This window comes from Anser anser (assembly GCF_964211835.1).
Source record: "Anser anser genome assembly, chromosome: 1".
NCBI classification, from domain to species: domain Eukaryota; kingdom Metazoa; phylum Chordata; class Aves; order Anseriformes; family Anatidae; genus Anser; species Anser anser.
The window spans coordinates 180,175,762-180,193,314 of NC_139720.1; the positions used below are offsets into that span (position 1 = coordinate 180,175,762).

General features: G+C 35.9%; 1 protein-coding gene across 1 annotated transcript in view; it reads right to left on the reverse strand.

Annotated features, from left to right (window-relative positions):
• The window catches only part of VWA8 (von Willebrand factor A domain containing 8), a 195,797-nt gene that overhangs the window by 110,088 nt on the left and 68,156 nt on the right, over positions 1 to 17,553 (reverse strand). Inside the window, exons 17-20 of the mRNA XM_083811017.1 lie at positions 16,395 to 16,510; positions 15,479 to 15,585; positions 13,312 to 13,418; positions 10,013 to 10,084 (exon numbers count right to left, since the gene is read on the reverse strand). Coding sequence (XP_083667143.1) covers positions 10,013 to 10,084; positions 13,312 to 13,418; positions 15,479 to 15,585; positions 16,395 to 16,510 — 402 coding nt within the window. The remainder of the gene's footprint in view (positions 1 to 10,012; positions 10,085 to 13,311; positions 13,419 to 15,478; positions 15,586 to 16,394; positions 16,511 to 17,553) is intronic.

Genomic DNA, 17,553 nt, shown 5'->3' on the forward strand with positions numbered 1-17,553 from the left:
TCACTTGGCATTGAAACAGAATAGGAGCATTCATAACTGCAAGTTATGACATTTATGACTAAGTTCTAGCTGAAAGATGGTAATTGACAGCTGCAGAATTGCAAACTGTTTAAGCTTCTCAGAAGGGGACCACAGTCTCTCATATGACTACATTCATGAGAATGGAGAATTACACACATATGTGTGGAAGTTGAAATCACGGAAGGAAAGTTCTCACCATAAGAGCAGAGGAAAAAAAAATACAGCGGAGATGACAAAAATAGAACTACCTAGATCCTACTGTAGACTCAACTTGAACACGGAAAAGCTAACTCAGGTTAGCGTTCTGCCACACGCCTTCTCACGACCCTTCCTCCGTCTGGTCCTTCAGAAGAACCTACAGCTTTATACACAGTTGTGATAAGAAGCTACAACACACTTAATATCTATCATCTGATGGTTCTGAAAACTGTCACTGGAAACACAGTTCTCCACTGCTTTGAGACAGAGGATGATATTGTGACAACAATTTTTTCTAGAAACTCAGAAGATACCCATTTGGGGGAAAACGTGAAACTCCAGGAACTAGAGCAGAAGCACTGAAAGAAACCCTGGTCAGAAACAGGGTAAGAATTCCCTAGCAGTGCACATGGACAATTTTATTCCCAAGTGTTTGCTGCTACTTGCAGTCTGATACTTAAAATCACAAATGGGTGAAAAACTGGGAATACTTCGAATGTCACTCACAAATATCCATGCTGAAAGCAGCTTCCTTTTCTTTTCCTAGGAGAGCTAAAAAAAACCTGGGCAGATGCCCACATGGAGTTTTCTGTACGAATCCCTAGTGGCCTGCACATTCTTTTCCCTTCAGAGGGAAACTCTAGCCAGCTACAGCAAGTACTAAGCTGAAGAAATATCTCAATCAACGTAAAACAGAGTTAATATCAAACAAATGGTTACTGCACGTTTATGGTAGATTCTTAAAATAATGTTTGTAAAGAGCATTTTCCCAGCTACAAAATAACACATATTTTTTCCCCTCTCTCTCTCCTTTTACAACAGATAAAGGACTGAATGGCTGTTTTTGTGTATTTCTGTCCAGGCTGTTATCACCAACAGTAGTGGCAAGAACGCACCTTGGCTTTGAAAAGATGCTCGAAAGACGCCAGCATGGTGGAAGACCACCATGGAGGAAGGCAGACAACACTATTACCCAAGTAACACAGTGAAGCTGATGGGAGTTGTGCCATCACCACACCTCACCCTTTTCTTGTGTTTGTACATCTCTCCAGATTCCCTGCACACCTGCTTTTATTTCATTTTAAGGCTAACTTGATTTCAGAATGTGGTACATTTTTAAAACGTGCATGCAGTATCCAAAGGCCAAAAGGCATTCCCACCAGATTTTAGCTATTATAAACACATTAACATTGCCCAACTTCTAGACTGAACTGCTTCAGAGAGTACATTATGTGCCTTCATAGAGGTTGTGGTACACCACAGAAAATTCTTGGTTGGCAACAGTAGCTGGAGTAAAGTTCAAGTCAAAGCCCTTTGATTCTGTTCCTCCACATTCTTACTTCATGACAAGTTCCCACTTCTCTTTGTCTCTGTTACTGCATTGAGAAGGCATGATATATTAGAAAGTAAGGAGGAGAGACCACAGCCATTTAGGGGGGTCTTTTATACCACTAAAAAACTGCAAAAAAGAGCTCAGACAAGTTCCTTCCTTAAGTAACACTTATTAACGTAAGGCCAAGAAAATTTTATTCTGAACTCACTGGATCCCCATGGCATAAAGAATATGTCTGGTAGCCTTCTTCAGACGAACACGAAACGTGGAAAATGCTAACCTATTTCAGAAAAAAAACCCCAACTTCTGAAATAAGTTACAGGCATCCCAGAAATAAGAAACCACCATAATGGCAACAAAATCGTCCTCGTCTCTTTTCAATCTACACCCAGTGCCAAGGATCAAGCTGTATCTTACAGCCACCCACATAGCTTGTAGTCCGCTATTTAAACAGAAAGAATAGGAACTACACATGTCCTGTGAGCACACTAAAATGCTCAGCTGAACTCAGCCTGGATTCAGAATGTCATCTCACATCGTCTGCGATTCCTGCAGCCTAACGTGACGCTCAGAGAACAAACCAGTTTGCCATTAACACTTTGTGAGTTATTTATAGATGCACGATTGCGGTTACTTCATTTATCAGGAATACAAGCATATGCTAATTAGAGGGAAAATAACATCTGTGTTGGTGTTTCAACCGAAGTGAATAAAAATATTTCAGAAAGCAAGTATCAGACAGTTTTTACTCTGTCAGACATACGAGACAACTGAAATAGGAAAATGGGAAGTAAATATCTGCACTAATGAATAACAAGAAGGACACTATGTAATTAGAAGGCAAAATAATCCCTTAGTTAAAAATTCTCTTAACTGACATTGTAAACACTTGTTACCAAGGATAAAATGACTTAATCTTCTAGCAGTAATTGCCATTTCAAGCATAAACAAGGTTTTTACAGGTCCCTGGAGGTGTTTTGCAATTCAGGATACAGCTATTACAGTAGTGGGACAAATTTCTCCCCCGCACAATCCAACTTAACTCCGTAAAATTATGGTCCCAGAGAACTGGACCCAAGCTTTTGAAATTAACAGTTTGCCTCTTAGAAAAAAAAGTCTAAAAAAATGCTGCCCCATTTTCTTTTAAATGATTTTCAGGTCATAGTGAAGCAGTTAAAGAGGTTAGCATATTGTGCTCTTCGGTGCTGTCCTTCAGCTGAGGCACGGCAATCGCACCTTTTCCATTTCAGCACAGAGTCATCTCGCGTAGCTTAAGTCACCTTCAGCAGAGCGCCTGTTTCATTACTGAAGAAGGAAACAAGTTTTTAAAACTGGTGGGAAAATCAGTTTGTCACATTTTTATTTTGGCCTTAAGAGAATGTTTGTAATTAATTTTAAAATTGTATTAAGAGGGGTAAAGGACAATCTTGACTTCTTATTAAAGTTTAATATACAATATACAGAATCCTCATGTCAAAGTTCTCAGTTTTTGACTTCATAAAAAGAGTTATATTGATAGCATCATTAAGACAGAAACTTATGTTTTCTTCATTTTCCTAAGTGAAGAAAATGAGGACATTTTTGCTAATGAATGGTTTCTAACATTGAGTCTGGCACTGAACCATCTTCCATGCCCGTAACTTGCCTGTATGTGCCAACGAAACATTTGCAATAGTGCATGCGTTTTGATAGTGGCTGCTATTTTTACACCCAAGGATGTAAAATCAGAACTACAAGCCTGATTTAAAAATAAAAAATGGTATCACCAGAACAACAAGTAGCACCCTATACAACTCTCTGAAATGCTCCTGGTATTATTAAGCTTATCAGTTCCTGCTTGGAACAAATACAAATAAAGCAGTAGTGATCTAAGTATTGCCCTAGCTATCATCTATATACTGGTCACAACAGTGCACTGCACATGGGTGTTCTGTTGTTTAGGCTCTCATTATTTTATTATTAATTTATCATCTGAGGCAAGCAAAAAAAATAAAATTAAAAAAAATAAAATTTCACAAGAATAGCAAATAAACTTAATTTTCAAGAAGTCATAAATTGATTGTTTTGGATATATCCCTGACTACAAGTCTAGACAAGCTTGTAGATATCCTGCTTTTTTTCTGAATTTAAGCACAATATTTGGCACAGTGCACAGCTAGGCAAAATGTCATCTTTACATTTCCAGTGAGGCAGGACAGCTTGAAGTTCAGTGCAGAGAAAGATACAAAAAAAATAATAATTTATGGGAAGACAACTCCCAAAGAAAACCAATTAATTGTTCATTTTTCTGTTCTGATCCTTCAATACAGCTCGCAAAGGAAGAAAGCAATAATATAAGCAGACATTTAATGAGCATGCTTATTCTCAGATGTGCAAATGTGGTTACTACTGTAGCAAATGAGACAAATATTTTCCAATTTTTCCACAACTGCAACACAGAATTCCTTAGGCAAAAAAATACCATAATAGTTTGCCCAATTTAGCTCATTTAGAGCTCAATTTCTTTATGCTCATAATGATAATAATAAAAAAAAGTTGGTTTAGGTTAGTACATCCTTGCCTTGCAGAGGAAGCTGTCCATTTTTACAAGTAGAAGCAGGAAAACAAAGTCCTTTACACTATTTCTGGAGGAGTTGAGATGCTAAGCATTTGGTATTTCTAGCTTTGCTGGTGACAGATATTAGTACACTCTCACTCTATATTTAATTCAATTTCACAAAGACATAAGAAGAATATTATGCTAGAAAAAAAGATCTATTCTAGCACATTCTTTTAGATATGTTTAAGAAAGATTCAATTGTTTGTCTTACTAAATTCTTCAAGGACAAAATAAATTCCTAGTGGTAGTCCATGAGTTCAGTGAAATTGATCTCTCATTTAAAGAAAGGCTAAAGAAAGGATGCAATTACATGTTGATTTATCTCCCTGATAGAAGAATAAGCGCCAAAAGGCCATTACATTTCTAAATTCTTTTAACATATTTGTGACAGTCTACTTGCTGTAGGCTCACTTTAACATTTTTACTAAGCACTGCCAGAGATTTTGTCACGGTCTTCTTTCTAATTATATACAGCAATATTTAGCACCTTCATAGAATCCTTCGTTCTTATTCTACTTCGTATTCTTTTCTCACTTCCCCTTACATATACATTGTCTAATTAGACTTGTGAAGTGCTTTCCTTAAACAGGAGAGAAAAGAGGGAAGCAACTTTGAACAACAGTAAAAACACAAAGTCAAAATCCAAATTTCCACACCATCAAATGAAGAAGCACAAGATTTAAATGCTCTCTGTATTCAGCAGTAATTTAATTGGTAACTTACAGCATATCTGATTATTCTTATTATCAACTTGGTGTTTCTTGTTGAAAAGTGGACATAACCAATATGAAAGCTAGAATAATAGACGTTGGAGTGCCATGTCTTATGTCTTAATAATAGTTATTCAGGAGAGGAAAAAAAAAGCTCTTCCTTATTATTGTTCGAGGATAGACTAGCCAGCGCCGAATACTTAAAAATAGTAAAGGTTGCTGATGAAGAAAGCTACAAACCAAAGAGCAACTGGCAACTGTGGAAAGAGAAGAGCAAGCAGAAGATGACATATAGGGAATGGTCCTCATGAACACTGAGGCTGTCCCAGTGCATATTTCATTTCCTCTGTCCATTCTTCAGGAAGACTGACAGAGGAAGTTCTTCAGTTTCATACAATATGTACAGTAATGTTTACTTTTCCTTGCTTCGCTTTACACTTTGAAAATGGTACAAGGTCTACAACACACAATGTAAGTGCACAAGACAAATCACTCTGTGCCAAAGCTTGCAGGGTACAGTCAAAAAGAGGGGCATAAACTGCTTTAGACACACCTAAGAATATTGCCTGCACATGGGCTGTGAGGCATTGGCACAGGCTGCCCAGGGAAGTGGCTGAGTCACCACCCCTGGAGGTATGCAGAAGACGTGTGGGTGTGCTGCTCAGGGACACACGCGGCCTAGGGGTAGACTTGGCAGCGCTAGGTTAACAGTTAGACCTGATGATCTTGGAGGTCTGTTTCAACCTAAATGACTCTATTGAACAATCCAAAAAATGAGCATATTATTTAAAAGACCCATTATGGAATGGATAAGGGTTAATGAAGCACTAATGAAGATGTGGCCAGGGATTACATGTAGTTCTCAAGGTATGGCAGCACACCTGGGCCTATGTTTACACGCTTCATTCATTTAAACATATTTATACTTATACCATATGTATACAGTGAATAAAAACAGAGTAACTCTAAAGGACAAAATGAACACAATTTTTTATGAGATGCTTCCTGCATGGCAACTGTGAAAGCAGTTATATTCACGATTCATTGCTACAGCAGAACTTGTTCAATTTATGAGATCAGCTATCTGAACAGCTCATGCTATAAATTACAGCAGAAGATTGAGGTCAAATAAAATAATTCCATTTTGTTTAACATGGGGTTAAGTGTTTCAGTACTTCAGGGTTACAAAAGAGTTCAGAAGTGACAAGGCCATGAGCCTTCTCTCCCCAGAAAGCCAGAAATCCCTTAGAACTATGAATATTTTGTTTGGTCTCTTCAAAGACAGCTGATGTTTGCCAAGACTTCACCTATGACCAATAAAGGTCATCTAACACCTCTCTTGAGGCAACTTCCAAATGCAAGAATTTTGTAACACTTCTCTGGGAAATATTATATGTAAAATTTTAAATTTTAAGACAAAAAAAAAATGGTTTTGCCACTGCTATTTTAAAAGTTTTCCCACATAAACAAATTTTGTTTATTACCATAATTTATCTCTTATTTGCCAAAGGCAGGAAATTTAAGGAGACTGTAAAAGTAGCCAACCCACAATCTGTACAATGTCCATCAGAAAAAAAATTCCCAACAAAATAGCCTGAAAGTTTTCCTTGGTAAAAATAATTCAGTCCCACGAAGCTCAGGGAATAATGTAAGAGCTATATGGTAATGACGACATAAACAGTCATTGCGACGTTGGAAATAAGTAACCTTTACTAAACAGGATTCTTGTGGTTGTCTGCCTATTGCTTTGAGAGCAATAAATAGCTGCTTACTTGCAGCCAAGGAAGAAGCTGCTTTATGGTTGCTTTGAGAAACTATGGATGGCCTCATTCTCACTCAGACTTCAGGCACTTTCTGGATGCAATATCAGAAACCGTATTTAAAATGCTGGCATCGCCTTTTATTAAAAACTATTCAACAGCTGAAAATTCTTATCTATCCACTGCCTTTCCCGAGGACCCAAAGAAACCTGTTTGCTTATATATGGAACTGAAGCACATTCCAGTCAGCAATCCAAATAAATCAACAAGCATCGCAAGCAAACATTTAGACAAAGCCATATTTTCACATAATACATGTATGCAGCAAAATCCTGGGCCACATAGGCATCAAGGACTACATATGAATAAAGTAGTTTATTTGTGAGGTTGAACTCCTCCTGAATGAACTGTTAGCATCCAACATCTCCTTGGCTTCATTAAGAAAGGCAGTCCATAACATCCACCAAGATCATTTAGTTTTGACTTACTGAATTTCAAATACTCATCTTCAAAGTTCAAATCCTGAAAACAAGTCTGTTAAAAGGATTCTCACCAGTCAGCTCACAACTAAAAAAATGATAATACTACACATGAGACTGCAGTTACAAACTCTGAAATCAAGAAAATGGACTAAAGCTAACAGAAACTGTGCCCATATGTGTTATCAAAATCAAGGAGGTAAAAGAGGAAAACCAAATCCAGTCTTTAAAGAAAGATCAAGCCTTGATAGATCAAGCCTTGCACAATCATTAGCAACTGAAAGGAGATAGTCACTTATGTAGTCATAATTTTGATGGACCAAATTATGTTCTAAGGTACATGCCAACTCATTTAAATATCTAGGAAATGACACAGGCATTCAAAGGGATATTAGTCATGTATTTTGAAAGACCTAGGTTCAGAGTATTTGAATTGTCAGTTACTTACACTGATTTTCCATGATTTACTCATTCACCAACAAGAAGTATAACAGAAAGGAACTCAAACCAGCATTTTGCATCTCCACACAAAAACGGCATTTCTTTCTTCCAAATACAAAGCACAGGTACACACTGAATTATGTATCAAGCACACGGAAATTAAATTCTACCTTCTAATTACAGACTAAACTGTTAAAGTAACTGAACAGCAAAAGATTATTTTTTTTTTAAATCATATGCTTTACAAAAAGAGGATAAAAACTGTATTATCTTCAGTGGGAAGATACTTGTGCATTTAACATGAAAACATATAGTTGCTTTTGCAGTACTTGCACAGGATTCATTACATGCCGTAAAAATTTTCAGTAATATACGTAAGGAATTACCCTATCAATTTCTAAATGGTTAGTAAACATCTGAAAAATCAAGGATGATTGGTATGGTCCCAAAAGGCTGTGAAATGGCAAATAGAGTGCTCAAACTTAAAAAGTATTTTTTTTATTTTTTTTTAAAAAAAAGGTCAGTTGGCCTAACTTAGTCACACACAGAAACAGTGGAACAAATTAGCAAAGAATAAACCTGGATGTACTCAGAAAATATGTTAGCAATTAAAAAGTAAAACCCGTAAGTATTACAGATTTGCCAAGGACAAATCACAGCAAACCAATCAATTTTAATGGCAGAACTGAGCGGATGTCTAAAATCAAAGCAGTATGTTCCAAACCTTCCACCTGGTTAAATCTTTTAACACTGTCTCCAGTACAAGTTTCGTAAGCTTTAAGAAAATATGGCACAGAGTAGATTATTAAAGATGAGTATACCTCTGCTGGAAAAATACCTTAAAAACAAAAACCATACTCATGTAGTCTTCAATATTTTTTGTCAAACTGGTAAAACACATGAAGCACGTGTCAGGGGCCTGAGTGTACCACCAGGCTCTGCAAGCTCTTCCACGCCCCACCTAGGGGCTTTAGCTGTCTGTGTTGAACATCAGCTCTGATAGCTGCTGAGCAAGCCCCAAGTAACCTCACTGAGATCCCCTTTCTCCCCATTGTTTAGGAGCTGCATTTACACTCAGGCTCTTCCTCAGTTCCTTCCTGACTTACACTCCAGTGCTGATGTGCCCGGCCCTGAACCTTGCTGACCCCAGCCCAGACCTGCTGTCTTGACCTCAGACCTGGCTTGTCACTGCGAACCTGTCTGGCCTCGCAGGCACCAGGCTCACCCTGGTGCCGTCCCCAAGACTTCTTGCTTGGACGCTGTGGGACTGTGAGCCTTGTCAGGGAGGACAGCAGCTCCTGCAGGCAATCTGTACTATGCAACGTTTTCAGTAACAACTTGGCAGATGGCACTATTAATGGAATAGGAAAAATAGATCATATTTCACTCAAGAAAGTGTTTAATTTATGAAATTTGTATTTCATTTACCAATATATGACACCTTTTGGGAGAACCTGGCATCATCCAGCAAAAGTCTACAGAGGTTTGAAGTATGAAATCTCAAATACAAGCTCTTAAAAAGGACTCTGTATCAGTAAGACTGCACATAAACATATGCTGTAATTTTAATAGATGCACTTTAACAACAATTACCATTTTACATTCCTCACTGTGTAGGTTAGACCATTAGCGTTTTGGGTTAGACTTTTTCCAAAGGCTATTGCAAAACATAAAGAGAAACATCTGCTAGAAAATTACTGTAACCATGCTATGGGAAAGCTAAACCAAAGGGAGAAGATTATTTTAAGAGGGGAAGAAAAATCAACCTGGTAGCTTGGGAAATCACTTTCCTGAACACTTTAAACATACAGAAATAATAACAAAACCTCTTTTTTTAGAGCTAACTGGCAAAGCAAGTAATTCTGTTTAAGTCACCTGACAGTTCCGATGGTTGTGAAGAACAAAGATTTTAAACAAACCCACTAAGAGAACATCTGCCCATACCTAACTTTGGAGAGACTATAAACTCTTCGAAGGTGTTACGAAACAGCACTGACCAACTAAAAGAATGTCAGGCCCCATGATCTCAACAATACAGTCTCCAGCAACAAAGATATGTGCCAAAGAAGAAAGTGAATCTAATAAATAAAATTAGAATAATACTTAATTCTATACCTCTTATCCTCACTAGAAATTTTAAAGGAGAGGTTTTGCTACTTATCTATGAAGAATAACCAAAGCAATTGACCAAACATTTTATTGGTAATGATGTTATACATAGCCACTAATATTTTCTCTTTCTGCTCTGACAGCAATGTAAAAACAAACAACAACAACACACACACAAAAAAAAATACTTAAGGCATTTACATTTTCCACCAATACGTGCTCATAAAACCAATGGATGTTAATAGATAAAGAGTCAAAAATAGGTAAATTACCTCGGTAGTACCAATGGATGCAATTTCAATGAAGCAAAACAGATTTAATTTCTTTATTAAATAATGAGTTTTAAGAAATGTTTAACTCACCTGATTACCAACTAAAAGAAGATGTTCTCCCAGCAGAAAGTCTTTTAGCATATCTTCCATTACCATCATGTGCTAGAGAAACAAAAAGATGATTTTTACTCCCATTTTTATGCTCTCAAAAGTTTATATATTCACTAATAATAATAGTAAACAAGAACTTTCAAGATTTGGGGCCAATTTATTTTTTTTTAAGTTATACTAACCACTACTTACTACATAGCCAGTGCCTCTCAGCCAATAATAGCAGAGGCAATCTATCCAGTGACTAAAACAATGAAACAAAAATATGAACTCTACTTCTGCATTTTCTTTGCTCTGATCAGTTCTGGGTATTTGATTTCCCTAACTGTGTCATTCTCTGTAATCATTCCAAATACATTTTCTTTTTAGCCTAGGTGAATGTTTGTCACCTAAAGCATAAGAACTTTCATTTACACACATATGACAATTTTCCAGCAACTGTACAGGTAGGAAGTAAAATATATCCTGGTAGAACTGTACAGAAAACAAACAGGGAATTAAAAGGGAACTGACATGAATATGTAAATTATATACTTTTTTTTTTTTTAAATTCAACACCAGGTGTAGCTTAATAAAAAACACACTTTCCTATTATAATTAAGCTTTAGTTTCAAGGAAAATAAGGACAGAAAAATACAAGCTCAAGTCTAAAGGTGTTTATTATGTTTCTTATAACTTCTAAATTAGACTGCCTAACTGAAGTCAAAGTACAACATGTATTGTACGCATATCCAGCATTATAAAATGTAACACACACTGTACAAAATTCAACCTTATTATGCTCCTCACAAATTATTTGTTTAAAAGGATCAAAAGGATTTAAGGATAATGTGGCAATGCAGAGTACTTTACTAGCAATAGTCTTGTATATTTCTCTACTGTACCTAGTGAAAATAGGTCATCTGTAAGTAGGTCAGACAAGCTACTTACAGAAATAAATGCTTGCCTTTAGATAAACATATAGATAAACATAGTTTTTCCACATTATCGTTCTATCTCTAGTACTTAATTTTGAAAAAAAACAAACCCACAAAAAAACAGTACGTCACATGCAATTTCTGAGCATATAGAAATACTCAGTTTGCAAGTGTGTGAAAGATATTTCAGGTTTCCAAATCTCTCCAGAACGGAGGGCGGGGGTGGGGGGAAGAAACTCGTGTAAACATAGCTTAATACCACAAAATCCTAACCAGGCATGTCAAAAGACTACTGAACACTCAACATACAATTAATTCAAGAAGACCTCAAGGCAAGCTACTGTATTTTCTGAAAGCACAGACACTAGCAATTTATCACTGATGAGAGTAACTTTGACCCGATAGAGCATAAATTCTAGCAAGTCAGTTTTACCACACTTACTGATTAGATTTTTTGATTCTACTGCTAAAGCACGAGAATTTCCTTCAGATGAATTCTGTTTTATGCTAAAGTGGACAAATATGTGTACATTCTAGTTTCCTTGCAGAACAACTTTCCTACAAGATTATTGATATATCTATTTTTTTTCACCAGCGCATAAATTAACATTGTATTAGGATGCGTGCAGACATTTCAGATTCAATATTTACATGAAGAACCTGTAAGTAGACACAGCAATATCGTATCAACTTTATCAACCCATGTTCAGCAGACACTGAGAAGAAATTGGCATTTATCGTACTACCTAAAAATCATTTCCATCCCTGTGCTGCTTGCTCTGGACAGAGAGCAATGTACTGCAGCAAAGCTAAATTCCACTAGAACATGTAATGCTTCAAGACCAAAACTATGCATTTCATTACATTGTACAGCACTGCAAAGGGCTGAGGACATAAATAAACCAACACAGAAAAAAATCAATGTAATTTTTAGATACAAGAGAGGAAAAGTTGCATTGGACTTGTAAACCAAATTTGTTCTCCAGCAAGTTTTGCTAAATTATCACTACAACACTTGAATGACTGAACTACAGTAGGAACTTGCAATACAGAACATAAGAGTGAAATTCATTCTGAAAAGGGAACAGCTATTCTGACAGGTATTTGGTTGTCGTTTCCTCTAGGATTCAGAATTCATTGCTACCAGGGGCAGATACAGAGCAGTTTGTTCTATGCAGCATTTTTAACAAATGTCGCCTAAACAAAACTGATGCATAATATCAGCCACAGTTTTCTGCAGTGTGTTCAGTTATAATTACTGAAGCAATAAGCAAGAAGACTGAAGAAGCAATGCAGATATGAATCCTAGTAAGACTTAGGATTTCATTTCCAACACACTGAAATAAAGTACTTTACTGAAATGGCAACACAGAACAAAATCTCACATGAAATGTTACTGGGGAAGATGAAGAAGACTGTCATCTGTTCTCCTTGCATGGCCTGTCACCTTCAGTAGGTGATACCCATGTAGCAGAAAGGACAGCCTTTCTGGGAAGAAATTACAAGCAAGAAAAGAAGAAAAAATAGAGCAGAAGAGAAAAGGAAATTCACAAAGTAGGGAGATTCACACTAGTCTCCTAAAAAGAAAAACACTTCAAAAGCTATCAGTGAAATATCATAGTCACTTAAAGGGTAATTCTCTGGCTAAGGATAACCTTGTCTGACACTTTTGAGGCCCACAAACTAGATGAAGAAGACAGCTGCAATACACCTACCTCTATAAAAGGAACACGGGAGAGGGTGGAACTAAAACAAACAAAAAAAAAGTCACCAAGCCCTTTCCTTTTATTGTGTTCTCTAATTGCTCTTACTCTTTGCTACTGTGAACAAGTTAACATTAATAACACTAGCAACTAATTAATAACTCAAGTTAAATAAAATAATAATTATCTAATAACTAACTAGTAACACTACTCTTCACCTCGCTTTTCAAGCATACAGCGTTAATTCAAATACAAGGCAGGTACTACCGACCTGCAAAACTTCCTATCATGAGCTTGTAAAACACTCCGTCAGGATGGAATCAATAACCCAGCCACAAGAATTGATCAGGTCAGCAGCAGCAATAAAATCACTCAATAAAACATCTTATCAAATCATTCTAAATAAAATTCAAGTTGATTTGAAGTCGTTTCACATTTTATGAATGTTCCATGGAATTGTTCCAACATCTTCAAAGGGACACAGTGAAGATGAATCTGAAATGAGCATCAAATCCCCTGAGAAAAATATTTATCCTAAAGAAGCTACTCCAGAAATATAACCTTCAAAATTAGTATATTTTTTAATAAATGTGAATATGTGCATTAGTATGCATTTAACAAACTTTTTGTACCTGAGAAACCAGCGAATTCTACTTACTTGAGCATTTTCGTAAAACAACACATCAGGCACTTTCATTTTCTCACTTGGGTTATAAACTGGCATAGTCACAGATCCTATCTTCAGAACCCCATGGTTTATTTCACCTAGACATTTTCCAGGAAACAAACAAGCACATGCGTTACTTATACCATCCTCTGAGCAGACATGCAATCAATCGCCAATGCTTACAAGTGAAAGTTTGCAAATTTTAACAAGGCTGTGGGTTGCTGTAAATGACTTCTATCTAAAATGAATGCTTGAAAGATTATCTGTTAACAAGAGGTTGCATTATAATGAATTTGAATTCTCTTTATAATTGCAAAGAAGTCTACTACAATAAATGACGAACAGGTGATCTTACGTAAAAAATATCATAAAGTATACTAGAAGCTGTGACAGCTACCTTGGTTTAACTTCATACTCTTGTTTTGTTATTGGAATACCACTAACTTTGTCAGGCCACATTTCCTCAACCCACGAGCTCTTCACTCTCTTCTATTCTCTATTTTCTCTAAGTGTCCCAGTAGGCGTAGGGTGTGGATGGGACTGAGGAGAGCTGGGGCCAACCCATCACAGCAGTACTAGAGTGTTGATTTTTGCATCCAGAATTACTTTTTTGACCAAATGGGTTAATTTTATAAAGTGGACACATTTAACACCTGCCGAAAACTGAATAAATTTGCACTTGAAGGTATAACCTTCAACTCTGAGAGATAAAGTAAAAAAAACTAACAAATTCTTACATCAAGAGAACCATAAATTTCTTCCTTAGGAAAGCAGAAGCTAAGTATATATAATAATAAAAAAGGATTATAATGTGCTCTCTTCTAAAACATGGGACAGAGAAACATGAAGAAATTTCAAGGTAGGCATCAGGATGGAAAAAAATGGTAAGCAGATAGCATAATGCAATTGGAAATATTTCTAATTATTTCATAAATAATTTTAATATATATATAACATATAATACAAATACAGATACAATGCATTATATACATTACAATACAATATTATGTAATATTATACATTCAGCTATACATGTGTATACATATGCAGCCATTCATGCATTATCAATAAAGCATGTATTCTATACATCATAGTATTATATATACCTATGCAGATATATATATATGCATATATATATGCATACATACACCTGTGCAGTCATTCTTGCATTATTATGCCTGTTTTTTATATATATTTTTCACCTACATAAAAAAAAAAATATAAAAACAGAGTCTATATTAATTCTGACCAAAGACATGTTTGCTACCGTAGAATAACTGTGAAAACACAGAAGTCAAATACATCACAAAACTAAGAATTAGCCACACAGGGAAATGACAGCAAATATAATACTGATGGAGCATGGATCAAAGCTGTTGAAAGGAAAAGTTTAGTGAACAGAAAATGGCAGATAACTCACTGTGTGCTACGTGATGGAAGTTATCAAAACTTACACAATCAGCATGAAGAACAAAGGACAGGCAGGAATGAAAAAGAAGTGAGAAAAATGGCAGAAGCAGAAATATGTGTGAAGTACTGAAGGCTCTTTCAAAAGAATACAGGTTGCAGGAGGTAAAGAAACAAAACCATGCTGGATAAAGATGATATGTAACAGCAACTTAAAGAAAATTTAAAAAAAGAAGAAAAACTAATAAAGAATTATGTACTAGAACGAAAACAAAATACAACCCAAGACTCCTACAAGAGTCTTGATGAGAAAGAGGTTGATTTTACCAGTGAAGATAAAAAAAGCAATGGTAAAGAACATATTAGAGAAAGATTAAGATCAAAACAAAGCTGTAACTACGAACCATGCAAAACAGTAGTACAAGTGATAATAAAACAGACAAATAAATAAAAAACATCAAATCAACAACAACAAAAGTCCAAGAGCTGATCAAGTGTCTGAGGTCATCGATCTGTTAGACTGAGGAACCCTTAAACATGTCAAGGACACTAAATTTCATGGGCAGGAATGCAACGGACAATACGTAAGTATCAGCATACTAAGAGTTATTACTTCCCAATACAACAAAGCCAAATGGATGTAACTGAAGCAAACTACGTTTAATTTTGAGGTCATTTAGTGCACATTTATATGCTGAACTATCTGAGTAACATTCATGAAGAACAGGACAAAAAGATGGCACAAACTTACAAGTGTAGTCCTTCTCCTCTAGTTTCTTTGTGTTATCTGGACTTGACTCAATACCGGAATCCTGTAGATTTTTGTGTAAAGCTGATCTGGCAAGGTTTGGTAAAAACCTAAATGAAGAAATAAAAGAGGTAAAACATTTTTTAAGGAAGTTTTCTTAAAAGTTTTCAGTATTTTCTGTAAAGTAAAACCAGTATGAAGCTTTACTTAGATCTCCAAACCCTTAATGTCTATGTCTATGCCCTCATATAAGCTGCATGCTCATTATAAAAAGCTTCAGTATTATGGAATATTGCAAGAAAAGTTGCAATGTAGGATGAATTAGGACTGGAAGTATGTAATATCCTCATTCCACTATCAGTAAGAGCTACTATAGAAACGATGTTTATTTGGAAACACCTCTACTCTTGACTGAGTTCCCTTGAACCCAGAGCTCTAAAGTGAAATAAAGAGCTCCGTGGCATACAGTTTGAGGCCCAAACAGTTTCCCAAACCTTTTGTTAATGAAAATTTGCCTTCTTTAAAAGAAAAGAAAACAAATAAAAAAAACCACTATGTTCATAACTTTTTTTATATACAGTTTATAGAACTGAAACTGAACCTCCATCAAACATCCAGCTGTACTAGACATTAATATAACTCTGCTTTGAGTGTTTTGAGACAGAGAAGTAATGTTGATAATGGTGACTTAACTTGTATGATGTCATTAAACATCATCATAAAGATGCGAAAACAGTACAAAACCATTTTGACTTAGCTCTCAAGTCTGAGAATACCACAGAAATAGTTTTGAAGAAATGACAGAATTTAAGAAGCAAGAGAGCAATTGCATTATTTACTGAATTGCATTAAAAGATATCTTGCATGTTAGCAATAGACCAAGGAACTCTGGAACTTCCACCCAAACTGGAACTTCTACCTGGAAAGGCAGGCTTTATTAACAGCATAGTAAAGGCTTTCATCTGGATGTTGTGACAGTCGCCGACAAATTCGCAACAGTTGTCGAGTAGATAAAGACGAAGCCAGAGACTGTGCCTGTCAAAAAATACAAGGTGGTTTAATTACTTCATCTTTGGGAATTGATCTCAGGGATTTAAACTGAATGAGTCAGGAAAAAATGTAATCCAAAAGTAATTATTTCAAGTTTTCTCCTAATTCGTAAGTGCTTTCTGCCTCCTATAGTAGTGTGTGCTTTTTAATCCACACGTTTGTAATTCTGTATTTGTTGCAGCACTTCAGTGTCACGGAAATCATGATGTTATCTACAGATTTGCTTTATGATTTCACTTGATAAGCAACAGGGAAAAAATGTGCTGATAACTTAATTTTCTGTGCTATATAAATCCTAAAACTAAACAGGATTGATAATAACAAGGAGAAAAGGTAAAAGGACCATGGTAAAAGGACCAAGGTTTTAAAATCTATAGTCTGCTCTTCACAAGCTGAATATGAGCTCCAAATGTAATGCTCTGGCAAAAGGGTCTGGCAGGATTCGTGGATGTATAAACAAGACAACACTGGACAGAAGTAAGGAGATTGTATCACCTCTGCACACGCCTTTTGGGTGGGCCATTACTGGAACACTGTGTCCTTTTCTGTTGTCCATGTGTTAAAGTAAATGCTAGAAATTGGACATGATTCAGTAAGGAGATACAAAGTGATTCAAGGCCTGGGAAGGCAGACCTAAAGCAAATACAGAAAAATGTAAAAACAAACAAACAAAGCCCCCCAGACAAGTGGCCATCTATTCAGAGAGAGATATAAAGACTGAGAAAGAAATCATTCTATTCACTACATATACCGGATGAAGGTATCTAATACAAACAGGTTCCTTATTTTAACAGGAAGCACACAACAATGAGTGTGATCTGATAAGTCACGCCATGCTTTGCCTCGGTCAACTGAAATATTTTAATTAGGTAATTTCTGAATGTTTTGCTTTGGGGAATATAAATGATTTCTAACTTCATTACAGTTATTTTAATATATTGTTTCAATTGGAAAAAAATCCTGAAATTTGCCATCAAGGAAAAAAATAGAGAAGGCAACACTTTATTAATTTCACAATCTTTTTCTCT